Source organism: Neovison vison, chromosome 2 (assembly GCF_020171115.1).
Source record: "Neovison vison isolate M4711 chromosome 2, ASM_NN_V1, whole genome shotgun sequence".
In the NCBI taxonomy this organism is placed as follows: Eukaryota; Metazoa; Chordata; class Mammalia; order Carnivora; family Mustelidae; genus Neogale; species Neogale vison.
In genome coordinates this window covers 587,770-613,037 of record NC_058092.1, presented here as the reverse complement: position 1 = coordinate 613,037, position 25,268 = coordinate 587,770, and the positions used below count along the sequence as shown (strand labels likewise).

The 25,268-nt window shown below is 59.1% G+C and overlaps 1 protein-coding gene across 1 annotated transcript; it reads left to right on the top strand.

The window, feature by feature from the left end:
* Positions 1-518: 518 nt before the first annotated feature.
* Positions 519-24,802, top strand: SSU72 (SSU72 homolog, RNA polymerase II CTD phosphatase). Its single transcript, XM_044236918.1, has 5 exons — positions 519-671; positions 8,444-8,587; positions 22,180-22,319; positions 22,865-22,983; positions 24,309-24,802. Exons 1-5 carry the CDS (start codon positions 592-594, stop codon positions 24,408-24,410), a joined length of 585 nt encoding a protein of 194 aa, XP_044092853.1. The 5' UTR covers positions 519-591; the 3' UTR covers positions 24,411-24,802.
* The last annotated feature ends 466 nt before the right edge of the window (positions 24,803-25,268 follow it).

Below are 25,268 nucleotides of genomic sequence, written 5' to 3'. Positions count from 1 at the left end.
GCCGGGGCCGAGAGGCGGGGCCTCGCGGGGACCCGCTGGGAGTGAGCCCATTGTGCGCCGGGGGCGGAGGGAGGCCGCGGAGCGGGACCCCGCCGCCAGCCGCCGCGCAGAAGCAGCGCTCCAGCGACTCTGGCGGCCGACCGGCCGGCGCGACGCGCGCGCGTCACTCCTGTCGACGACGGCCGCACGTCGGACGCGTCATGGGCGACGGCGCGGCGGCACGTCATTCCTGGCGACGGCGGCCGGGTTTTATGACGTAGATGGCCTGCGCCGAGCTCCGGGCCGAGGGCGGTCCCTGTGAGGAGCTCGGGCTTCTGCCGGGCACTCCGGGAACAGCGGCGCGCTCCCTGTGGGCTCGGCGCCCGCCCGCGAAGCCTCCCTGCCCTCGCGACGGGGCGCTGTGGGACGGCGCGTGTGGGCCGCCCGGACGCCGCGCACACGCCCGCGCCCACGTCCTGACGCGCTACGTCGCCGGCGCCGCCTTGGCGTCATGACTTCCGGGCGCCGCGGCCGCCATATTGCTCGCGCGGAAGCGCCGCGGCTGGGTGGGCGTCCCGGAGCGGTTGCGTCGCGGTCGTTGCGGCCGCCGCTATGCCGTCGTCGCCGCTGCGGGTGGCGGTGGTGTGCTCGAGCAACCAGAACCGGAGCATGGAGGCGCACAACATCCTCAGGTAGTTGGGGCTTCCGCCCTGGCCTCGCGCGCCCCGTCGGACGCCGGCCCGCCGGCCGTCCCTGCGGCCCCGCGTCCTGCCCGGCCCGTGCTGGGCGGCTCCCCGCTCCCTTAGGCCGGACGCCGGGTGGGCCGCGCCGGGCTCGTCGGCCCCGGGGCCGAGCGCAGCGAGGAGCCTCCACGGCGTGGTCGTCCGCGCGAGGTTTCGGGTTCTGAGCCCGGAGGCTCCCGGGCGCTCCAAGCTCCCCGCTCCCGGTGAAGCCGAGGGGCTGGTGCGTTGGCATCCGCTGTGCTCGCGCGTCGGTGCCGCTGGAGGTGGCGGCCGTTCTGTGCGGTGTCCGCCCGTGAGTGCCGGCCCCGGGCTCGCGTCTGCGAGGCGCTCGCGTCCCACGGCGGGGTGCGGACCGCGTGGCCGCTCACGGGCCCCGCCGGAAAGCCTGCGCGACGCCGCCTAACCCAGCAAAGCCGAAACCCCGGACACGGGCACGGCCCGCTGTGTTAACGCCGTGGATGGGTCTCTGCGTTTGAGTCGGGGGCAGAACACGCCCTCCGCGCGCAGAGCCGCCAGCCGCGCGTTCCGGGCCACACGGGGGTTCGGCTTGGCGTTTCTGGGTACGTGTCCGCGCTGGCGGGTCTTCCGCGGTGCTGGCGTCGCGTGTGTAGTAAAGCGTGTTTCCGGCTCGAGGCCCCGCGGGCCGTGACACTGACCACTTGCGGGCGGAGCCTGCTGCGCGGAAAGCCTCTTCCCGGAGTGTCCCCGGCTCAGGACAGCAGCGCCGCCGCCTCTCCGTGACCACCTTCCTCAGCAACCTGGAGAACTTGGCATTTTCTGCACGTTCTCTCCTTCCTTCCCTTTTTTTTTTTTTCTTACCGTGTCAGGGTTCAGGTCTGCTCATTAGGAGTGTCATCTTTCCTAGCTACCCCCCACTGCCCACCTATTCACCGTCGTTTTTCGTCAGAGTGGGGTGTTTTGAACCTAACCAATCATTGTGAAGGTGGTTTTTAAACAGAAACCTTTACAATTGCAAACTTGTTTTAAAACTAGAAAGTGCTAGTATGAAGTTCACAGGCATTTAAAGTTCAGTAAGTTTAAGGAAAAGAACACAAGGTTAACGCTCCTGGAAAGTCCCTCAAGGAAAATGAAACTTACTGTCCTCAGAAGAGGGGATCCGGAGGCCGCCTCGTTGTGCGGATTCTGGCTGGCGGTCTTTAGTGTAAGCTCTTAGTGTCTGCCTAACAAATTTCAGGTGAACTCTACAAAAGGGAAATTTTTTTTGTTTTTTTCTTTTTAAACTACCTGTAGCAGTTTTGTCATGAAACTTGCCCATCTGATACTTCCCAAGACGATCCCTGCAGGACGATAGGTCCTTGTGTAGTTCAGAGCGGTGGTAGCCGGCACAGCAGTGGGTCTCCTGTGGAAATGGGGGTGCAAGAGAACCCTCCAGTAATCGCCAAGTCAGAATTCTTAGGTGTGCTTGTACCCATTTTACTGTGTTTCAAATTTGTTTCAAAAATAGACTCCAATCGTAAGTTTAGGGTAATCTGTATTACTATTATTTTTAAAAGAGTTTATTTATTTATTTGACAGAGACCACAAGCAGGCAGAGAGGCAGGCAGAGAGAGGGGGAAGCAGGCTCCCCGCTGAGCAGAGAGCCCGATGCGGGGCTCGATCCCAGGACCCCGAGATCATGACCTGAGCCGAAGGAGAGGCTTCACCTCCTGAGCCACCCAGGCGCCCCTGGGTAATCTATATTATCGACATCATGAATGTGGTGTTGACTTAGACCTGAATCTTTAATTGCTAAAATACTTATATGTGGAGGATGTTTTCATTTGTTAGAAAATAGTGTTACTGGGTGCTTGGGTGGCTCAGAGGGTTAAGCCTCTGCCAGGGTCCTGGGATCGAGTCCCGCATCGGGCTCTCTGCTCAGCAGGGAGCCTGCTTCCTCCTCTCTCTTTGCCTGCCTCTCTGCCTGCTTGTGATTTCTCTCTGTCAAATAAATAAATAAAATCTTTAAAAAAAAAAAAAGTAGGCATATTTCATGTTTTCCTATATTTGCCAGACTACCTTTCAGAAAAGAATCTATACAACTCCTGTTTTCTCAATCTGGGCATTCTTTTCATTTTTTTCATGCTGCTGGGGCAAAAGAGGATCTCGCCCTCCTTTAGTTTTGAAATTGCTATTAAGATAGAATGACTTCCCATGTCTTTCACTTTTCACAATTATTTATGACTTTACTTCTTTTTGGATTTTACAGCGTTTAAACGCATCTCAAAGAACTTGATGTGGTGGTTTTTAAAGGTACCTACAGAGGAACCGCCTGAGACCTTAAGAACGTGAGGGCCCTACAGAAGGTGTTGTGAAACACAGGAAATCTTCTGAAATAAATACTAGGAGGAACGCAGTTAAGTGAACCCGCACAGGGGCTAGTTTTACTAGTGAGACCCTGTTTTACTTTATGTGTTAGTACAGCCCCATTGCAAATCGTCTCTGTTTTCTGACAAGTCAAATACAGATGGTAACAAATGTTGGTATTTATATATCACGATATATCGTGTATACACACACACACACACACACCCCTCTCTCTCTCATGTATATCAGTGTTCCCTGGGGTGATTATTTTTGATCGTTTGAGATATTTCAGGCACCAGCTGTGGGAGCTCTAGGGTCTGCGGGAGTGTTTTCCGCGGACGCCTCTTTCTGTTCTTTGTATGCTGTAGACCGAGAGTTCCCTTTGGAGCTGATTATTTTTTTGAACGATCTAGATGTTAAGGGGCATGTTGATTCTTAGAAGTCCCCTTAGTCTAGCCATTCAAAACAGATTTTGTAAGACAGACTTCTGCATACTGCTGAATGGGTTCTCGGGTCTGTTTCCAGTCTTAAGGCAGTGGGATTTAGGGAGCAGGAGCAGAGAGACTGCAAACAGAAAGCCAGGTTGAGGGTCAGTCTCTTGAACTCTCTCTGCCAGGTGCTTTCTTTTCTTTTCTCTCTTTCTTTTTTTCTGTTTTTGAGATTTTATTTATTTGACAGAGAGAGAGGGAACATAAGCAGGGGGAGTGGGAGAGGGAGAAGCAGACTCCCTGCCGAGCAGGGAGCCTGATGAGGGGCTCGATCCCAGGACCCTGGGATCATGACCTGAGCTGAAGGCAGACACTTAACAGCTGAGCCACCCAGGCGCCACATGCCAGGTGCTTTCTTCCTTTTTTTTTAAAGATTTTATTTATTTATTTGACAGACAGAGATCTAAGTAGGCAGAGAGGCAGAGAGAGAGAGAGAGAGAGGAGGAAGCAGGCTCCCTGTAGAGCAGAGAGCCCGATGTGGGGCTCGATCCCAGGATCTCAGGATCATGATCTGAGCTGAAGGCAGAGGCTTCACCCACTGAGCCACCCAGGCACCCCGCCAGGTGCTTTCTTAATGCCATTTGATTTCATCCTTGTAGTCCTTAGATGTCCATGTTTAACACATGTGAAGAGGCAGTGCCCAGAACAGGAAGCCCTCGCTCATGGGGGACAGTAAGGATTTGGACATAAGGGACTCTGGTTATGATGAGTAACAGCACTGAGACTCCAGATGGATAAAGCATGGGCTGGAGAAGGGTCCAGGGTGAGGGGAGGCAGCAGAACCCGCTAAGGTCCCGTGGTTCCCCAGTTTGGGGTGGGACTCTCAGATCATCACCAGAGCATGTGGGCTCCCTGCCACACCGGAACTGGGGCAAAGTTGAACGTCCCTCCCAGATGGGACCAAGTCTGGGGCTGCCTGTGGTTGTGTCGCAGGAGCACCCCCATTCTTGGTGCGAAACTTTCTCCCTGATCTTGGACCCATTTCCAGAAATCTCTTGCCTTTACCAGGGGGAGGGGTAGTAGCTGTGCCCTGCGGCCTCTCTGCCTACGTCTTCTGGGATTTTGGTTCTGGACCCTTGAGAACAGTAAACTGGGGACTGTTTAGGAAGGTGGAAGGGCTAGAAATCATGACTTTCAAAGAAAGGCAGGGAATGCAGAAAAAGGTGTCTACAGAGGAACACATTTGCCTTCCTAGGTTTTAAGGGACTGCATTGTTTTTTTTTTTTAAATCTTCGGGAGGCAGAGCTAAAGTGAGGAGGATGGGTGGAGAAAAGGCAGTCTTCGTGTAAACATGGATTCAGAACTGGGTAGACCAAGTAGGGCAACAGCTCCCACAGCTAAAACGTTGTTTCCTGCCTCTCCAGTCTTTTACAGATGAGAACGGGTAGAGGCCGGAGCAGGGAAGATAGCTCAGCAGTTTCACCCGTGTTAGTAACACATCCTTGCTTGGGGCCACCAGGGTTAGAGCAGGAAAGCAAGCAGCACTCTCGTGTTGGTTGTTGCTGGACCATCCGAAGTGCCAGATCTCAAGGGCCTGCTCTGTTGTCACTGGGTGGTGGGTGGGGGGGACGCTGGACAGGCTGGCAGCAACCAGCAGAGCAGGGTGGCCAGCAAAAAGCCAAGGTTGAGGAAGAGCAGCCGGGGAGGGAGGGACATGTAAGCGGGGGTGTCGACGGGGGCTGAACGTAAGGTGCATTTGTCACAGCAGGACAGCAGGATCTCACGCTAGCTGCTCGGTTTTGTTGTTGACCTTGTGGGAGGATAATAAGGTGTGAATCCTGGGAAGGGTTTACGGAGACGTGTTTATAGCGCACATTGAGCAGGCGGTGACCTGGGTTTTGCCGGAGTGCTCACGCTTCGGGGCGCTCGTCGTGCGGGTGCCGGCGAGCAGTCGACTGGCCCGTAGGCATGAGGTCATCACGGGCTAGAGTCGGGCCGATAGCAGCGAGCGATGTGCCTGTAGGGCAGGTGACCTGGGACTGGGAGCGGGCGTGCCCTACTTAGAGTCTGAGTGTGCGTGCTGCAGGTTGGCCGTGGCTCTAGGGTTCCAGTCGTGGCCAGAGAAACGCTTGAAACTGCTTAACAGTCTCACTGTGGAAACCAAGAAACGTAGCGCAGCCCATGCTGGTAATTTGGTGTTTGCTTGTGGTCCTTTTCGGGGTTCGTTGGAGCATCGTCATTTTACTCTTAGCCACGGGGTAGCAGTGGAAACAGTTCTCTCCCAAAATCTGACCTTTTCTGTGACAGGCTCTTTATGACCGCTCTGTTGGTATTTGTGAAGACGTTGAGCCTCTAGGCTGTCGGGATTTTTGTTTAGCGCCACGTCTGTGTGTAAGACCGTTGTGGCACTCCGTGCTGTCACACAGCGCAAGGTGGGCCGCTCTGCCGGCTGCATCAGCTCGGAGAAACAGCACTTCTGTTGCTAATTAGCCTCTTTGCCACTTGGGAACATTCTGTTGGAGGAAGAACAAACCGCACTTCATTTTTATTTTTAAATACACTTGACTGCCATTTCAGAAAGTTGGGGAGACCAGTGACAGCAGAGCCCGGACTGTGATGGTGGGGGGAGGCTGCCTTCATTCTGAGCCCACCTGTCCGTTTGCAGCTCCGCAGTCCCCCCTCGGGAGCCTGGTTAGGCCAGGTGGGATGTGGGGCTGGGTTATCTTTGGGACGATCTGCTGTTACGGATGTGGATAGACTAAAAGTGGAGGCTCTTCCATCTGGACAGCTAATGCAAGCCTCAGACCCTCTTGTGACAAGACGCGTAGAAGAGAGGTGGGCCTGCCAGGTGCCGTCACCCCGGCCGTTGAGTCTCAGGCCGCCCCAGCGGGAGGGGGGATGTGAGTCCCTGCACCAGGGGCTCTCCCGTCTGGAGCCTCCTGGGAGCCCTGTGGGTAGCTTTCCGGTGGCCTGTCTCCCCTACCCTGGCCTGAAGCACTGTGGGGCCCTGTCCAGGGTCTCTGCATCGTGGGGTGTGTGCTGTGAAAGGCTCTGAGGTGCTCTGTCCCGTTTCCCACTTCTTCATGAGCGGCCGCTGCTCCTGCCCCATGGCTCTCTCCATCGCTGTCTTCTCACTGTCCTGTGTACTGGGTGTTTTCCCTACTTTGTTGTACCCCCTGCCTGCTGGCCCCCAAATGTCGGAGAGAACGTTGGATCTGTTTTGATCATATTGTATCCCCAGCATGCAGTAAGCCCCAGGAAACGTTGAATCAAAATGGGATGGCAAGTCTGCCACAGTGATGGTAGTGGTGGTTTTTAGGTTTTGAAGCTTGAGTCCTGTCCTTGGGGGTCTTATTTCTGTGGGTTTCATAGTGCACGTCCCTCCTTTCCCTCACCTGCTGGAGAGGCTGTGCCTTGACATACAGGTGTTGGGTGTGTGAATGGCCGAGCGCCCGCAAAGTAAACCCACTCCTGGACACAAGGGAAGTGGTCGGTGGCGTCGGCTTACCAGGGTCCGGGACACCTGTGCCACTTCTGGGCACCTGGCTTTTCCATGTGTGTCCATGAGACGCACAGAAAACTCCAAGGAGACTTGAGGGTTGGCCAGCTTCAAGGAGGGTTATGCTGCCCGTAGTTAGTCTCAGCAGTGATTCCTCTTCGCCCTCAGCGACGTGTGGCTGTCACATTTCAGCAGCCAGTAAGCTGCTGGCGCGGCAGAAGCGTGGCTTTGGGACACTTTGGGGAGAACGGCTTAGAGCCTGAAACGCAAGCTGCTTGTTCCGGGCAGTTCTTAGCAGTGCGGTGACGTGTTGGCTCAGGGCTCTGTGTTCTCCTCGGTGCCCGTGAGCGCAGCCGACCCGAGGGTTATTAGTGGCGACGCCCGGGAGGTCAGGTGACGTTTGCTGCGGCACAGGGCGTCACTCACGGGCTTCCCCCAGGCTCGTCAGGAGACGCCTTCGGGCCGTCCCTTCCCAGGGACTCCAGGTCACCGGACTCGGCCCAGCTTGGGACCTGTTTGTTCTTGAGCCTCGTGGCCGATGTGACGATGTAAGAGACTGTGGGGATGCGCCCGTGGGCCTGGCACCCCTGGGCCCTGAGTTCTGATTCCTGGCGAGCCCCGGCCTGCAGGATGTCGGCGGCCCGACACGTGGCGCTCCCTGTGTGGCGCGTGCGGTCAAGTCTGTGGGAGAGTCGTAGGAGTCACACGAGGGGGTCCTGGGAGCCTGAACCCTGCACGGCGGTCCGGGCGGCGGGCGGCTACACTCCGGAGGAGCTCTTCCCTAACTGCGCGCGTCCGGGGGCCTCCGACGGCCAGAGAGGGTCTGGGGGATGCGGTGAGCAGCTGTGGTGCTCTCGGCCACCCCGTAGCCGCGCCGGCAACCCTTTGTCTTCTGTCTCGATCGGTTTCATCCAGTTTTGGTGTAATATGCTGTAGAATTTTTTTAAAGACTCTATTTCTTAGAGGGCCCTGCGTGCGTGTGAGTGGGGGTTGATGCCGAGGGAGAGAGGATCTCACGCCAGCTCCCCGCTGAGCGCAGATCCCGACGTAGGCCTGGGTCTCACGACCCCAAGACATGACCTGAGCCGACACCAAGAGTCAGACGCTCAACCATGCGACCCCTCGGATGCCCCAGTGTGCTATAGGATTTTTTTAAAAAGATTTATTTATTTATTTGGCAGAGAGAGACAGTGAGAGAGGGAACGCAGCAGGGGAAGCGGGAGACGGAGGAGCAGGCTTCCCCATCCCAGGACGCTGGGCTCGTGACCTGAGCTGAAGGCAGATGCCCAGCGACTGAGCACCCAGGTGCCCTTAGGCTGCTACAGGATTTTTAAAAATTTGTGAATAAAATGCTGAAAGTTTAGAATTTAAAAACATGTCTGTAGTATCAGCAGTTACTCATTCTGTCCATTTTCCATTCCATATTCCTTGGCTGTAGAATTTTGTGTCTTAATCCAACTGTGATTTTGTTCTCTCTTTGTGTGTTTCAGCAAACGGGGATTCAGCGTCCGGTCCTTCGGAACAGGAACACACGTGAAGCTCCCAGGACCAGCACCCGACAAGCCAAATGTTTATGATTTCAAAACTACATATGATCAGATGTACAATGATCTCCTTAGGAAGGACAAAGAACTGTATCCCATTGGGTCGCCCTTTTAAAAACCCCGCGTGCTTGTCTCTGGCAGGTGCCCTCTGACGGGGTGTCGCTCTGGCCTCCCGTCTAGGGCTGTCTGTGATGCAGGTACCTAGCGGCTGCCTCGGGGTTCCGTGCTGAGTCACACGGCACATGTGGTGTGCAGGGGGACGCGTGGGGCCTGCCGAAGCAGACATGGAGCCCATGTTGACATGGTCGAGGGCGGGTTCTGGTGTGACATCGGCCAGGGCAGCAGAGGTGAGGAAGGCAGGAGCCACAGAGCCGAGTTGGTTTTCCCACTGCAGGGCTGCCCGCTGCTCCCCTCCGCAGGCGGGTGTGCGTACGCACACGGGAGCATAGTGTGTGCTCGACCCAGGTAGGCAGGCAGCCTCGCTGCTCTCTGTCATGTCTGCTACCAAAGGAAGCATGTTAGAAGCAAATAATTTGAGAGAACTTCATTTCAGGAAGAGGCAAAACAGACTGGATCTGCTACTTAAGACTCATGGGAAAGAAAGGTATTTTTTTTATTATTATTACTCATTTTGAGAGAGAGAGCAGGCACAGAAGTGAGAGGGGCAGGAGGAGAAGGAGCGGGAATCCCAAGCAGACTCCGCACTGGGTGCCGAGCCCAGTGAGGGGCTCAGTCTCAAAACCCTGAGATCACGACCCAAGCTCAAACGCAAGAGTCAGATGCTTAACCGACTGAGCCACCCCAGCACCCCATGAAAGGTGTTTTTCATCATGAACATGGCGTCAGGCTGTGTAGTGGTTAAGACCATTGTTGCCTGGCCTTTGCCCGGGGCACTTCATGATCACGTGTCCTGTAGAACTTCTGGGCCTTCCTTGGCACAATAAGGGCTCTCTGGTTCTTGGGATGGAACCCAAACATACACCAGGTGAAAGGCACGTAGGCACCAGAGGGAAAAGGCTGTCTTCTTGTTGGTGCTCTTGTAATTTTTAATAAATTACAGATGTTTTCTGTAAATCTGTAGATTACTTAGCACGGAGTGTGGCCCCAAAGGTCACGCTAGCAAAATGTAAAACTGGACCCTGACAGTTGCTCCGTCTGGCTGCGTGCTCACCGCCCTCGGCGACAGTTAGAAAGCTGGGGCGCCGAGGCAGAGCGCCGCCGTGGGCGTGTGGGGCTGTCTGGGAGGCGGGAGTGCAGGCCTCGCGGCGCAGCCGGCCCGAGGTCCTTCTGGGAAGTCCTGGGTGCCCCCCCTTTCTCACAAGCGGCAGAGCCTGCACCGGGGAGAAGACCTTGCGCACCCCGGGTGGGCTGCGTCCTGGTCTCCCGAGTCACAGTGCCACAGTGCGGGCGCTGGTGCGCAGCTCACGTCCTCGGGCGGGGGGCGGGGGCCGGGGGCCGGGGTGGGCTCGGGCTTACCCAGAGGCCCCGTCTCAGAAAGGCTGTTCGCCCTGAGATTCTCTTTTGTGTTGAGAGCAGCCCTTGAGCCTCGAGGAGAAGTGAGCACTAGCCGCCTTGTCCTAGAGACACCGGGACCGTACCTCCAGGTCTTCTGACGGTGTGTGAACTCTCCACGTGTCGGGAAGCTTCTCTCGAGGCCACGTCTGTATCTGAAGGTTTTCCAGCCAACACCATCCATTTTTAAGCTCTTGTACTCAGAGAAACCAAAACAGAAAATAACGTGCCCGTTCATACTCTCTTGATTATTACAGATGAGGCCTTCTGACATTGGAGCCGAGCATGGTTGCTCTGTTTCTAGGAGTGGGCAGCACTTTACCATGTTTTAAGAAGACTGGAACGAGAGGGATTTGGAGTAGGAGGGCTGGTGTGCGCGTCTTAGCAGTTCTGGGTGAAGGAGCAGAGACCAGCTGCTCCGAATTCAGAATCTCCCCGTGGGTTGTCTTCGTGCAGACGCACGGTCTCCCCATAGAGCGTCCCGTCCAGGAGGCATCCGCACACGCGTGCCTTTGCTGCATCATGGGAAAGGTGTGGTGGTTGGGGGTCGTGGCTGTCCACAGTCACCAGCAGTATTTGTCTCCTGAGACCCTGCGCAGGAAGGTCACCTTCACGGACCGCCCCTTTTGAGTACCCCTCATGAGGCTCTGGAAGAGAGATACCTTTGTCAGCTTATTGACTTCACTTGGGTGGGATTTCTGTCTTCTAGGAAGGGTGCCAAGTACATCCCTGGACCAGTAAAGAAGGGGCATCTGCTCCCGGGGAGGGGGGAGGGGGGGCGGGGGGAAGGGTTGGTGTGCACACTGGCAGGACCCTGGGTTTGGGGGCACAGGCCTTCCCCGTATGAAGGAAACAGGGAAGGAGGCAGCGGTGATCAGCTGTGTGTCGAGGGTCCCACACCTGGTTTGGGAGGTGCTCTGAGGACAGGAGGGGACTACCTGACTAATGATGGGGGTGGGGGAGGGGCTGGTGTTTGGGTCGCTTCCGCATTGGCATCTGATACGAGAAGTGGAAGAAGCACCAGAGGCCGGGTCTGTCCCCGCGAATACTGGGGCTTCTGGGGAAGCGATGGTTTTAGGATGTAAACCATGCGATGAAACAGGACATTCGGTAAATTGCACATTTTCAAGGGCGAGCGTGACGTCACAGGAGGAAAGTGGTACCTGCCTGGCAGAGCCGGGAGGTGAGGTGGAGCGGCCGGGGGCTGGGCTCCCTGTGTGTGCGTGCACGGGGCGCCGGGGGCTCAGTGCAGGGCCCTGACGTTGAGCTCTCAGTCGGTCTTGGCCCACGGTCCTGTTCGTGCGGAAGCTCCTTATTTCTGAAGCTCTGGCTGTTTGTAGGTGGTTTTCCCTGTGGCTCTCCAGCTGTGGGCAGGGTGGCCCCAGGGGGTGGAGGGCCAGGCACTGGTCCTCGGTCCCTGCAGGACCTGCCCCTGGGAGCACGCGGAGGCCCGGGACGCGAGTTGGGACAGAAACCGTGAGGCTAGACTGGGCTGGTTACCAGTTCCCTGTGGGGATCATCTGCCGGTGATGCTGGGAATCCCTGTTGGCCGGACCCTCTGCAGACCACCAGAAACGTCCGCTTTCTCGCTAGCGAGGGCCACGGGCGAGCGCGGTTGGGAGAGAGGGCGCGTGGCTAGCGCAGTGCGGCCGGTGGACGCTGCTGCGCCTCAGGGTTGAGCAGCCGTCGCCACAGCAGATTTTAGCACATTTTCAAATCTCATTTAAATTTAATTAGTTAACATAGTGGATCATTAGTCTCAGAGGTGGAATTCAGTGGGTCCTCGGCTGCCGCAACACCCAGGGCTCATTCTATCATGGGCCCCTCTTCGTGCCTGTCACCCCGCGCCCCCTTCCAAAAACCCCCTTCTGTGCCTGGGTGCTGCCCGCGTTTCCTGCACGCAGGGCCCTGGAGTGGGCTGCCCCAGCGCGTTTGAGGCTGACCCGTGTGCTGGCGAGGGCCAGGCTGTCTTATTTTTTAATGTGATTTATTTTAAACTTTTTTCTTCCTTTGCCTTGGAGTTATTTTGAATACGGAGCAGCCTTAACCATGCCCTGTGGGCCGGAGCAGAGTGGTGGAGGCTGGGTGCAGGCTCCAGCAGACCGGGGCTCCCCTTGCCGAGGGACTGGGCTCTGCAGCTGAACCCTCAGCCTGCCTGGACAGTCTCGCTGAAACGAGACCACAGTCCTTCGCATCTGAAGGGCCCGTCGGGGACCGCACCCCCACGATCGCTGGGCCCCATTGGGGGTCTCCACAGGGAGGGCTGCCATGCCTCTGTGAGGTGTTGCAGTAGATCATCGCTTTGTGAACTTAAAAATCACTTGTCTTAAGCCGTAACTATGTAAATAATAGTGACCTATTTAACATGAGAAGAGACCAGTTGCTCCTAAACCCCGATTGGAAACCCAAGTAGATCGAACACTTTCCGGGATCCTGGCTTTGTGCACAATCGGGAGACACTGGGTTTGAGCCTATATCCAGCACGTTTCTCTAATTTTTCTCCATCTTGTGTACTCACCTTAGGAGTTTGGCCTTTTTTTTTTTAAGATTTTATTTATTTATTTGACAGAGAGATCCCAAGGAGGCAGAGAGGCAGCAGAGAGAGGGGGGGAGGGGAAGCAGGCTCCCCGCCGAGCAGAGAGCCTGATGCGGGGCTCGATCCCAGGACCCTGAGATCATGACCTGAGCCGAAGGCAGAGGCTTTAACCCACGGAGCCACCCAGGCGCCCGTGGGTTTGGTTTTTTCGGCCACACTCTCACTGTCCTCCTCCGGCTGCGCTGTCTTTGAGGCTTCGGCTCGCCGTGTGCGCTTGGCCCGGGTGACCCGAGGCCCGGCACCGCCCTGTAAACGTCTCTTCTTGTGATTTCCTTAACACTGTTTCTCTAGCTTACCTGACTCCGGGAACACTGTGTGGTGTAGACAGACTCTCTCGGTGTGAGGCTGGTGTAACCAGTGAGGTTTTGGGGCGACGGTGGGCTGTCTGGTCTAGGTTTTGGAGAGTCAGTCACACTTGGATCTTTTCCTGTGGGGGCGCCCCTCCCCCCGGTGTTGTTCAAGGGTCCGCTGTATGTGTATCCAGGTCTTCAGGGTGCTGTTTTTCTTGTGTTGGGGTAAAAGCTGAAAATAAAAATGAATTCTGAGATTGCTGGGTCCCCACAGCCTCCTGACCTCTGTCCTGAGTCCGAGGCCAGTGGACACAAGCTCAGAGTTCTCTCCTGCCCGGGTCCTGTTGTTCTGCAGTAGGGCCACTGGTCTTTTCCTTTTGTTCAGGTCCGCCTGGGCCCCTGTTTCGAGCTCGGCGGGCCGTCACCCACTGTGCTCGGCGGGGGTGGAAGGAGCTGCCAGGGCCGCTGGTCCCCTCATGGGAATGGTTCCCGTAGCTCAAGCCAGCGCTTTCCTCCCTGCCCCCAGCGGGCTCACGGAGCTGGAGGTGCTTGGCCCCGCCCCTTGCCTCGCTGTTTGGGACCTTCCCTCACTGCTCGCTGGTTGGCAGCTGTGTTTTTAAGTAGTTTTTGAAAACAGTGTTTGTTTAACAGAGTGTGTTCTAAGCTAAACACTGATTTCTAGAGAAACTCTGATCTAGTTTTGCTGATTTTTAAGCTTTCAGGTTTTAGGAAAGCACTTGTGCTTAAAACACAAATCATGACCTTACACTACTCCAAAGCGGCAGAAGAGCCACTTTCACGGCTCCTCTAGGGAGAGGCCAGACGCTGGACACAGACGGTTGGCTGATGGCTGCCAGGGGTCACTTGCGCGTCTGGCCGTAACAGAGCCACGCTGACCTCACCCACGGCTTCCGGAGCTCGCCCAGGGCCGGGAACAGGCGTGGTGTTGCCAGCCCACGGCAGGTGAGATGCTGACGCCAGGTGTGTTGAGAGAGGGTTACGTCACGTGGGTCTCACCTCTGGTTGCCCATGGCCTACTAACCCCATGGATGGCGGGAGGAGGACTCTGGACGGGAAGGTCTCCTTGCCATCAGGCCTAACCGCGGGGCCGCAGTTACGTTGGGTGCCGGGGCTCGGGAGCTGGCGTGGAAATTTCCTCCAGGGGTTCCCAGTGTCTTGTTAGTGCAGCCTCCCTGCTTTGCAAAAACCGCTTTGATTTCCAAAATGAACTATTAATATAAGGAAGTTCCAGCTCAAAAGCTCTTTATGTAGTGGTTCTCAGAGTGTGGTCTAGGAGTCCAGCTGTCCCCACAGCCCTTTCAGAAGATCCCAGCCTCAAAGCCGTTTGCCTTTCTCACTCTCCCGAAGTGTCCCAAGGGCTCTGTCCGAGGCTCCCCCCACCGTGTCCCAGTCCTGCCTCTGATGGCTGGTGGGCCGCGATTGTGTTCTTGTGAAGCCGGGCGACAGCCCCAGGATGGCCCCCGACCCGCCCACTCCCTGCGGCGCTGGCCTTGGCCTCTCCAGCTGTCTTCCGGCGCCTCTCGGGACAGGGAGGAAGGGGGATGGTCAGAGCTGCCGGGGCCAGCTGGTCCCTGTGAGGCCTGTGGAGACCAGATGGGCGCGGTGTGGGGAGGCCACTGGGCGCACTGGAGCCTCACCGTTTGCTGCCGTAAGAGCAGCCGTAAGAAGCCTCTTGCTTCCACACTCTGGTGCTTCACCCTGAGAACGCGCCTGAGGGGTGTCTCCTGGATCCGTACCGGTGAGAAGGTGGCCCAGTCTTCCTGCGTGTGCCCCTTCACTTGGCGTGCTTCTCCGTGATTCACGTGTGTGCTCTCCTTTGGCCTTTCTCCCCTGAATCTAAACTTGGAGTTGGTGCGGCCTGTGGCACGTAGTAGGCCCTGGATGGTGGAAATCAGGTGAGCTGTCATGACCTCGGGGCCGGCGGGCGTGCGTCCTCTTCCCAGGCCCTGACCCAGGAGGACGTGTGGGAGGCGAAGACTGGGTTGGGCAGGAGGGCTCCGGGGAGGCGCCAGGCTGAGCAGGAGGTGTGGGCCTGAGTCCCGGCGGTCCTTACGACAGGCCCAGCTCGCCCAGCAGCCTGGGGGGCGGAGGGCGGCGGAGGGCACCCCGGATGGAGACGCTTTTCCAGGTGTGTCCACCTTGGAACGGACTCGCGTGTGGGGGTGTGGGCACTACATCAGGGCGGCGTCCTGCCCGTGCTGGGTCGTCAGCAGATGCCCTCGGCCCTCTGTCCAGGAGGGGCTCCCAGTGGGTGTGTGACCCCTGAAACAAGGAGCGTCCGGGACACACGTCAGGAAAAGTGGGAGAGAACTGTCCTCGGCACCTTCAGGGCGGCCTGGTTCCTGCCCTGGCCCCAGAGCTCATCTGAGCCACATGCTCTGCCTCTGGCCTCTTCCTAGACGGCGGCGGCTCCTGTCCTAGCCTCACTCGGGGCACACTGGGCATCGCATTACCCCAAGAGTAAGATTTTGAGGTCTTTATGATGAAAAGCCGCTGCCAGGCCCTGGTTCACGCAGTTCTGGGTGCGTTCCAGTTGGAAGGCACTTAAGGACGCCCTTCTCTCCCGTGGCCTCTGCTCTGCTCGGGTTTCTGCTGCGGGTGAGCCTCGCCGACCGCTCTGCCTTGGCCATGGCTGTTTCCCCGCTGCCTGTTCTGGGAGGCCTGTGGCTCTGGCTGCTCCTGCTGGTCCCTGTGAAGAGTGCTGCGGGGGGCGGGGGGGCTGGTTTTACAGTGATTGTTGGCCCCTTGGATGGGCTCCTCACCCTCCCCGTGAGCCAGACCGTTTGTTGTGCAAAATGCGTTGTTGGGACAGCGTGGGAGCCGATGTCTGGGGGCGGGTGGGCAGCCCGGGCTTTGTCTGGTCACTGTGCCCAGGGCCTGCTTTTGGTTTGCCTCTCTTCTTTTTTAATGTTCCTTCATGGTAAGACAGCTCTGTTTCTTTAAATCACTTCGGTAATTAGAATTTCAGTGGGGAGGGAGGGTCCTTTTATTTTTTCCCTTGGACTGTGTTGCCGTCACGCGGGCGTCTGAGGCGTCGCAGACCGTTCCCAGCCCGCAGGATGCTGCCTTCCGGTGGCAGACGGCGTCCGGCGTGTCTGTCCGGCACGTCCGTCCCCTGCTGCTGGGCTCAGCCTTCTTCCCCACGGGAGGCTGGGGACGTCGTCTAGTCTTGAACCATTTATGTAGAAAGGACATGGAGTTGGAGACTAAGTCGTCATTTTAAAGCTTTCTCTTAAAAAAGTTTGAAAAATGAAGATCACCTTCACTAAAATTATTCGTCTTCAGTGTCAGCTTTTTGTTTTGAGGTTGAAATTTGGATAAAACTAACCAGCTGGGGGTGGGTGTGTGTCTTTGAAACAAAGACCAAGGGGGTGCCCGGCTGGCTCAGTGGGCAGAGCTTTGACTTTCGAACTCAGGGTCGAGACGTGGAGCCCCACGTCGGGCATAGAGCTGCTTCAAACACACACACACACACAGACTGAAAATAATTCCCCCACTGTACTTGTATTTACCCAGCCAAGTTACTTGAAGTGTTTTTGTGAACGTTCTCGCAAATTTAAATGGATGCAGTGTTTTTCCTGGTTTGGACAAGCGGTCGTCTGCTAGCTAGACGGATTATTTGAGTCTCCTGCAACGTACTGGACAGGGCACTGGGATGACCCTTGTCGCCTGGCCGACTTCCAGGGGCCAGGAATGAGACCCTCGCTCTCACTAAAGCTGGGGGAGCCTTAGAGGAGGTCCTGAACTTTGACCTCACTGCCCCCACCTCCTGGTGTCCCCCGGCATGAAGGGTCGTCCAGCCAGGACTTCTAAACCCCGTTCAGAGGTGGGTGTTTCCTTTGAAGGAATGCGATGGCCTCACCCTCCCTCCACTGCTGGTGGCCGGCGCGGGGGGTCGGAGGGGGCGGCTGCGGAGGGGCAGTTGGCCTCGCAGGGTGGCAGCCCCTCCCAGAAGCGCCTGTTCCAAGCAGCACAGCTCGCCAAGTGCCGGGTCAGGCGGATCAGCGTCTTGCCGTGTGCAGCCCACCGCCCCGCGGCCCCGCCAGGACTGGAACCGTCCCCAGCGAGGCTGGGGGGCAGGTGTCCGCAGCGGCTCCGGGCGATGCTGTGCCCTGGGAGCTGCGGCTGAGTCTGGGGCTGCTGTCCCTGGCGTGCACAGCGTGATTACAAACGCAAATGTCTTTCCGGCACGTTCTCTGCGGATTCCAGCCCCGTGGAAGCGACTCGGCTGCTACTGTGTGACTCGACGTGGTCGTGGGCGCCTCTGCCTCCACGGCCCGCTCTTGGCCCCTGCTGCCTGCGGGCCGCGCCTCCCAGGCCCGGGTCCCCACTGGGAGCATTCACACCGCGCGGCGCAGGTGGGGGACTGGGGGGGCTCTGGGCCCCGCACTCTGAATGTGCTAACCCAGAGGCCTGTTTGCCCAGCGTTCTTTATTTCCTCACGTAACACTTGTCCCTACAAATGGCGCTGTTGGCCTTTCCTGGCAGGCTCTCGGGGCCTGTGTCCTCCGGGAGGTGCCGAGTGTGCAATACGGCGGTTCCCTGAGTTCAGGCGTGCGGCTGCAGGATCCAGTGCGGTCCTCGCTCTTCTGTCGGGGGCCGTGGCCGTCTCACTCAGGAAATGGTCCTGAAAGGTGGACAGGCGCCTGTCCGGCGTCCTCCGGAGGCCGCTGCCTGTGGCTCTTGGGGTTGTGTTTTTAAAGAGGCCTTCGGTGAAACCCCGGAGCTTTTGTTCTAACAAATTCTCCGTGACACGGGGCTTTGGTGGGGGCGGGGTGGGGGGAGGCACACAGCATCTGGCCCTGCGTGTGTGGGGCCTGGCACCGCTTTACGGTGTGGCCCCCAGCAGACCGTCCCGGCCCCGCTGCGTGGACCGGGGGTCAGGGAGGGCACCAGCCCATGTGTCCGCTGAATGCGCGGGCTCTCGGGGCTGCCCTGTTCATGCCTCGTTGCTGATCTGAAGTGAAGGCAGACGTGTTGCCACTATATAACCCTGAGATTTGAACTAAATACTTGAATCATTCCTGAGATGGGGTGGGGAGAATACCAGTTCCCTGCCGAGGGGGGCTCCTTGGACACCTGCCCCGCCCCTCACATGTCGCATACTCCAGAGGGAGGCCCAGGGGGCAGGAGGGGGGTGTAGATCCTTGTGCCCAGCAAAAGGGAAGGCTCCTGACTAGGGGTTCTAATTTTCTAGGCCGGGGAGTTGTCCTTCATTACGGGTTTGGGAATGAGAAATTGCCCTGGGCTTCCTGGGAGCATGGCCTGCTTACCTGGATGCTGTGTTCTGTCCTTGAGCCTTTGGGGGGCTGTCAGACACTCCAGTCCTCCTGGGGCGCGGCCCTCTTCCTCAGCATCGCGCACCCCACAGCTGTGTCCTGCAGCAGTGGCGGCGGGGACCTGGCCCACAGGGCGGGCGGCTGGCGCTTGGGCATTTCTGAGCTGAACTGCCCTTGGATCTCCCTCCCCGGAGGGCTCTTGGGTCCTGCGTAAGAGTTCTTGTTTCGTGTCTGTGCTTCCGGAGGTCAAGCTAGATTATAGGGATTTGAGAAGACGAACCGGCCTCTGGGTGCGGCCCACTCTTGGGGAGCCTCAGCCACAGGGATTCGGGTCACATCCAGAGCCAGAAAGTGGAGGGACCTGAATTAGGCATGGCAGCGTTTGGGGACAGCAGGTGTTGGTACCCAGCCTGCGTGTCCTTGGGGCGGTTTGCCCCGCATCTCGGAGGTAGGCGCCATCTGCACGGGACACGTGAGCCGCATCTGGTCCAGCCAGGGCCTCCTGCGGCTGCCAGGAGCGCATCGACCACGCGGCGGGTGTACAGGGAACCCAGGCCCCACCCCAAGGTGAAGCTCTGGGGCCCCCTGGCTGCAGAGCAGGAAGACTTGGGGCCTGTGCCCCTGCCCCAGTCTGTGGGCGCCGTGAAGCCCTTGGTCCCAAAGCTCCTTTAGTGCCCAGGTACCACCTCGCCGGGAGCCCGTCTCCCGCTACGGTCATTTCCGCTTAGGGACCCTACTTCTGCCCTCCGTGTCCCAAGCCTGTCTCACCCAGGTTGGTCTTGTGTCCGGCCGGTGACACTTGTGAGGAAATGGGGCTTGAGCTGTGCTCACGGGTCCTTGGCAAGAGCCTCTGTCTGGCCAGCCCGGGCAGAGGCCCCGGGACGGGGAGGAGTGCGGGGCGGGGGTTCTGCAGCAGATCCCTGCCTCGTCGTGGCTCAGGGAGGATGGGGGGCTCCAGTGGTAAACCCGCGGCCTTGGGAGAAGCGAGCATCTGGCCCCTCGTTTGGGTTTCTGTCGACGCCTTTCCCTTGCTCGGAAATGGCTCGTCTGTTCCTGTCCCTTGTTGCCTTCAGCTTAGGCCTCTGCCTTCCCTTCATCTTCCTTCGCGGGAATGTCTCCACTTCGAGCCCGGGCTCTGCCGGTGGCAGGCTCCACGGGCACAGGCCCTGCGCTGCCAGCCCCTGGCTCCCTCCGTCCCTCCTCCGGGCACGGCACGTGGGGCTTCCCCTGGGTGGGGAGAGGCTGCCTTGCGCTGAGGGCCTTTCTCTGGGGCCCCAGCGTCCGTGTCCTCCAGATGCGACGTGGCTTTAGAGATGAAAACGTCCGGCCAAGCCTCTGTGTCTTGGGCTGAGGAGAATATCAGGGTCGAAGTTAAACCTGGTGTTGGCACAGTTGCCCTGAATCAGAACTGGAGCCGCGAGCCTCGGCTGTCAGGGTTAGAGCCGCTCCGCGGGGGGACAGATGTGCGGGTCCCTGAAGGGCGGCCTTTTGAAGCACCCGCTAGCCTGGCCTCTGGGCCCCGGGCCCCAGGCTGTGCAGGCGAGGCTGTTCCCAGGCCCTGGGCCCCATCCGTCTCCGCTGCACGGGACTTGGGATTCCCATTTGCATTTCAGCTTTGCAGAGAATACGGGTCGCCTGTGGCCACTGGCTGTCCTGCCTCGTTCCCGGTTCTCTCTCGATGCTCTCCCGTCCTGCAGCCCGCGCGTCCGCCCGCGGATCATTCGGGCCCACACGCCGGCACTTCCGTGACCGTCCTTGAGCGCGCGCCCACGGGTGGTCTGAGTTGTCCGTCTGCTGGTTCAGACCCCGGAGTGTTTCAAGATGCTCTTTCCATGCTTCCTCGGTATGACACAGAGCACCAGGTCCCTGCCGCGGCCCTCCCACCCTCCAAGCGCCCCTGATCTGTGCCGGCCGCTGGGCAGAGGGTCAGGCGGACGGGCTCACAGGCCGCCTTCGCCGGCTACAGCTGAGAGCCGTGAAGACGCGCCTTCTGAAGGCCGGGGGCTGGGAGTGGACAACGCGAGCTCGAGCCTTGGGCCACGGAGCTCGGCATGGCAGGGCGGGGGCCTCACCCAGAGGCCTGCAGGAGCCAGAGTGCGGAACTGTGGCTTCGTCCCCAGCCCCTCGGCCTTCTGGAAGTATCTCGGGGTTCGTGTGGAGGCTGAAGCTTCACTAGGAACGCCCCCCCAGTCATTCCCAGGGCACTTCCAGTCGGTGCTGGGAGAGGGGGTGCCTGCCTGCATGCCACCTCTTTGCCCCCGACCATGGAGGAACCCAGTTTTCCAGGCCAGTCAAGGGAGCCCCGAGTCTCGGGCCTGCTGCTCTGCTTCTGGGAGTCGGCGGCCCATTCGCCAGACACGGGCAGCCGGGCCAGGGGCTGGTCCGGGCCCGTGTGTGGTGGGGCATCTCCCTGCCCTCCGCTGACCTTAACATCCTGTTCCTGGGGGAGCCCCGGGGCCCTGTGACTGGGAGCAGCTGGTGGGTTTGTGGGTTCGTCGTCAAGGGCTCCTGGCTTGTGCGCTTCCCGCCCAGCCCACCCCGGGCCTCGCATCACTGCTGTTGGCCAGGAGATAGCCCAGAAGGGCCGCTGCCACTGCTTTCCTCATCCACTGCGGGGGGCTGGGGTGTGATCCCTGAACCAGACATCTTTTCTTTCAGGACGTGAACCCGTTTCGTTTGTTTCTCTTCCCTATAAATCACGGAGGCCTAAGTAAGGGAGGGCGGTTTTGCGAGGCTCTGGGGTGCTGCTGTGGGGTGCCTAGTGCCGGCCGTCCCTTCTCGCCTCACCAGGAGCCGCGCCGGCCCCCTGGGGACGCTGGTGCTCTTGGTCTTCCTCCTGCCGGCGGGGGTGCGCGCTGTCCCGCCTGCCTCGGTCGCCTCTGTCTCCTCTGCGGCCACACAGGGCCTGCCCTACGCCGTCTCTTCACGCTGGACTCTGACGCGGCGCGCAGGAGGGACCGAGCGCTCCACGCTCCACAGCCTGCGCGTGGCTCACAGCCGCCCCGGCGCAGCGGGGGGGGGCGGGCTGGACCCCGGGGACGCACAGTGGATGGGACTTGGCTTGGCTAAAAAATGACAGGACACAAAGCACCTCCTGGCTGACAGTGACACGCCTCTTCAGCTTAGAACTCTTGCACGGACTGCTGGGTACGTTCTGGAAGCTCTCTCCGCTCTCTGGACAGGCAGGAAATGTATTCTGAGTGATGGGAGGTTGAGTAAGTTGTCCTAGTCGAACATCTGGGGAAACCATCAAATGTGTCCCTCAGAAGGTCTCAGGTAGTGTACGTCTCTTAAGTAGAGTTCACGAGATGCTTATCCCTAGTTGTCAGGAACTCCCTTTAGGGCCTTTGTCCCTGTCTCTTGAGGGTGGTGAACCCTACCCCGGGGCCCTGAATATAGGCCGGGTCACTGGGCTTGCGGGGGATGGGCCACACACCTGCTGCACGGCCCGTGTGCGTCCCCTTAGCTCTGAGGGACTCCGGCCGCTGGGGGCTCTGGGCCGCTCGCTATTTCCAGTTAATCTGGGGCTTCTCCCCCCTTCCCGCTGCTGAAGTTGCCTTGCTTGGTGGTTTCCAGATGTTTCTGGTACTGCTGTAACTGAGCCAGACTTGGGGGGATTGGCTTTGTCTTTGCTGAAGAGCTTGTGCTCTGTGCGTGGTCACCAAGTCGCTCCAGGATGAGTCAGAGCAGCAGCTGAGGAAAGGCGAGCGAAGGTTGCAGACAGCAGCCCTCTGCCTCCCAGAAAGGGGCTGCTGTGAAGGCCGAGGCTGGCTGCGGGGCTTAAGGCAGGTGCCTCCCCCACCGCCTCGTCTCCTGTGAGACCCAGAGGACAGCCCACTGCCCAGGACGGCCTCAACCTCTCCGTTGCTTCAGTGCACCTGCCGGGGTGGGGGGCAGCTGAGCGGGCGCACGCTGGACGGGGTGGGGGCTGGCGCGTCCCGCACTTGAGAAGTCTTTCCAAAGTCCCTTGACTCCAGCACTTAGCTACACGCAGAACGGCATCTTACATATGTTGGACAGAAACAAGAGGATCAAGCCGCGGCCGGAAAGGTTCCAGAACTGCAGAGACCTGTTCGATCTGATCCTCACGTGTGAAGAGAGAGTGTACGATCAGGTGGTGGAAGGTGAGGCCACGGGCCGGTGCCCCACGCGCCGGGGCCGCTGCTTCGCCCGTCACGGCCTCGGCGCTGCCCTGAGCGGCGCACACCGCGGCTTCCAGGGCCGGGGAAGGCGGGCAAGGCCCTCACGAGGACGCCCCCAGCCTGCCTGGCCCGCCCGAGGATGGAGGTCGGGGTGGGGGAGCGCGGCCCTCTGCGGTCGCCCTCTGCCGGTCGCGTCCACCCGTGCAAGACCACCTGCGTGTTGTCTGAGCACGCGGTGCAGGTGTTAGGGTCTTGGGGCACACGGAGGGCGCATGCGGAGCGAGGGAGCCAGACTGGGGGTCTGGCCCTCATTGGTGAACGCACTGTTGGGTGCTCCAGCCCGGGGCAGCCTGGCTGCTCGTGGGAAGGCGGCTGATGCGTTGGGCTTGACGGTCCCCAGGTCTCCTTGAATCACCCCCACCAGGCTTGGGGGCGCTCAGGCCTGGCTGACCACCCCTGGGCCAGAGACAGGTGGAGCAGGTGCCCTGGTCCTGCGGCCTTTGACCGCTGTGCTCTGTTCCCGGCAGATCTGAATTCCAGAGAGCAGGAGACCTGCCAGCCGGTGCACGTCATCAACGTGGACATCCAGGACAACCACGAAGAGGCCACCCTGGGGGCGTTCCTCATCTGTGAGCTGTGCCAGTGTGTGAGTGTCCGGCTCTGCTCTGGCCCTGGCCCAGGCCCAGGCCCAGGCCTGACCGGGGGTCCCCGGGAGCAATCTGTGCTGGAGAGACATACCAGGACCACCTCCTCCTGACACACAGGTTTTACCAGGAAAGGGGCTGTCCCGCGACTCAGCTCCTGTTCATGTCGGGTTATTTTCAGGTGTCCAAAGCCAGGTCAGTGCCGATGTGCCTGCCGGTTTGCCCATCGACCGCGCAGGTTTGACTTAAGAACTTGCCTTTCTGCTTGTTGTGCACTTGGTGGGAGCTCAGTGCCTGGCCATGTCCCTGCTGAGAGCTCCTGCCAGAACTCCGATCAGGTCTAGCAGAGCCCAGGGCCCCCAGAGCTTCGTGGATGCGGTCATGTCCTCCTCTTCACCCTCAGGACGTGCCGGTCCTCGGCCTTCCCGGAGTGGCCCTGGGCATCCTCCCTTGGGTGGAAAACCATAGGGGCTTTGTGGCTGCTATGTGGCTGTGCCCAGAGCAAAACATTTTCTCTTAAATGTGACGGAAGAACCTACCCAAGGAGAGAGCCATACGCCTTGCCCTGTGTTCGGCCTGTGAGATCTGCATTTAAGTCAGCTGGCTCTGACAGAAAAGCGTGGGAAACAAGTGGCTTAGCCAGGAAGTCCAGAGACCCGCGGGCCTGGACTGGTTTGCCACGGGAGGACCCAGGTCCTCCTCTCCTGTTGCTTTCCACACAGCTTCTGTTCCCAAGATCCCTCAGGGCCCAGCATAGCTGCCGAAGCTCCAGCGCTTGTGCCCATGTTCAGGCCATTATGCACGAGAAAGGGCTGAAGGGGAACACATGTCCCAGAAGTTGCACATGTGACTTCTGTTTGGGTCACCCTGCCGAGAAACGAGTCACGGAGGGGCTGCTCGTCACTTCAGACAGGCACTGCTTATAGGCCAAGACTTAGGCCAGCCCACGCCCGCCCTGAGTCAGCCTGGAGCCGGCCACTGGCTGCAGAGCTCCTCGAGGGCAGTGGTTCTCCACCAGGGGCACCTGGCCACATCCGCCCACCTTCGTGGGTCTCACAGCCTGGAGGGGACGTGAGGGGCGGCTGGAGCGTGGCGGCTACGCCGCTGTTCTGCCGCTCGGCGGGGCGCGCCTTCGAGCAAGTGGCTGCCCCTCTGCCCAGCGCGGGCGGAAACCGTGCGCTCCCATGGTTCGTGTACGGGGGCGTCTGAGGGCAGGCCCGGCAGGGGTGCGCGGGGAGGAGTGTGCGGAGACGGGTGCGGGGCGGCTCGGTGGGCGCCGGGGCGGGCGTGGGGCCGGGGCTCAGCGCGGCCCGCCTGCTCTCCGCAGATCCAGCACACGGAGGACATGGAGAACGAGATCGACGAGCTGCTGCAGGAGTTCGAGGAGAAGAGCGGCCGGGCCTTCCTGCACACGGTCTGCTTCTACTGACGCGGCCGCCCGCCCGGCGCGCCCACCCTCCCGAAGCCGTCGTTCGGAGCTTCCTTTTGTTAATACTTTTCCTTCCTGATACTCGTTTTTACTTTCAGGTGCTCTGCCGGCCGACGGCAGTGGTGCCAACAGACTGTGCATAGGAAACGCAGAGACACAAATGCGCGACTCAGAACAATCACGTTTTTTCTTTCCCACGTGTACTTACGGGTGGGATGTTGATTATAAAGGTTTTTTTTTTTTTTCTTGACCCAAAACAGTAAACAACGGTTTATAGTACGTTTCCCCCCATGCATTTGTGGCCTCGTTGTGTTCCTTCCCTTCCACCCCCCAAACTTGCTGGAATGTACAAATAACCCGAATAAAGCAATGGGCTCTATCTTGCTGGGAAAGAACTTGCAGTTGTCCAATAAATCAACGTTGCTGGCCGTCTTTGCTTTGTCCTGAGTCCCCGCCTGGCCTGTTCCTGCCAGCCTGGCACACGTCCCTCTGGAGGGATCCCTGGGCCTGACCCTGTAGCTCAGACTGCTTCTGAGGTTGGAGGGTGGGGGCACAGGGTATGGGGGCACTGCCTGTGGGGCAGCCAACTTCCCAGCAGGATCCTGCAGTCCTGCTGCCCACAGGGACTACTGGAAGAATGGAGCCCTTCTCCCCGTGGCACCTTCTGGGGCTGAGATCAGTTGTCCCCGAAGTGGCCTTACTGCCCCACGACCCCTTTTGACCCATAGTTTGTGGGAAACCTCAGGTCCCCGTGGGGAAGTTCTTGGGGACTCCCGCATAGGCAATGCTGGCCTGGGGCTGTGGGTGATGGCTTGGCTCAGGGGCTCCTCCCAGGATCCCAGGATCATGGGGCAGCTT

Excerpts from the sequence above, each read along its gene's own strand:
- SSU72 (XM_044236918.1), top strand. The coding sequence starts at position 592 with ATGCCGTCGTCGCCGCTGCGGGTGGCGGTGGTGTGCTCGAGCAACCAG. Across the intron at positions 8,588-22,179 it reads CTTAGGAAGGACAAAGAACT|CTACACGCAGAACGGCATCT; the intron begins GTATCCCATTGG and ends TCCAGCACTTAG. Across the intron at positions 22,320-22,864 it reads GTACGATCAGGTGGTGGAAG|ATCTGAATTCCAGAGAGCAG; the intron begins GTGAGGCCACGG and ends TGTTCCCGGCAG.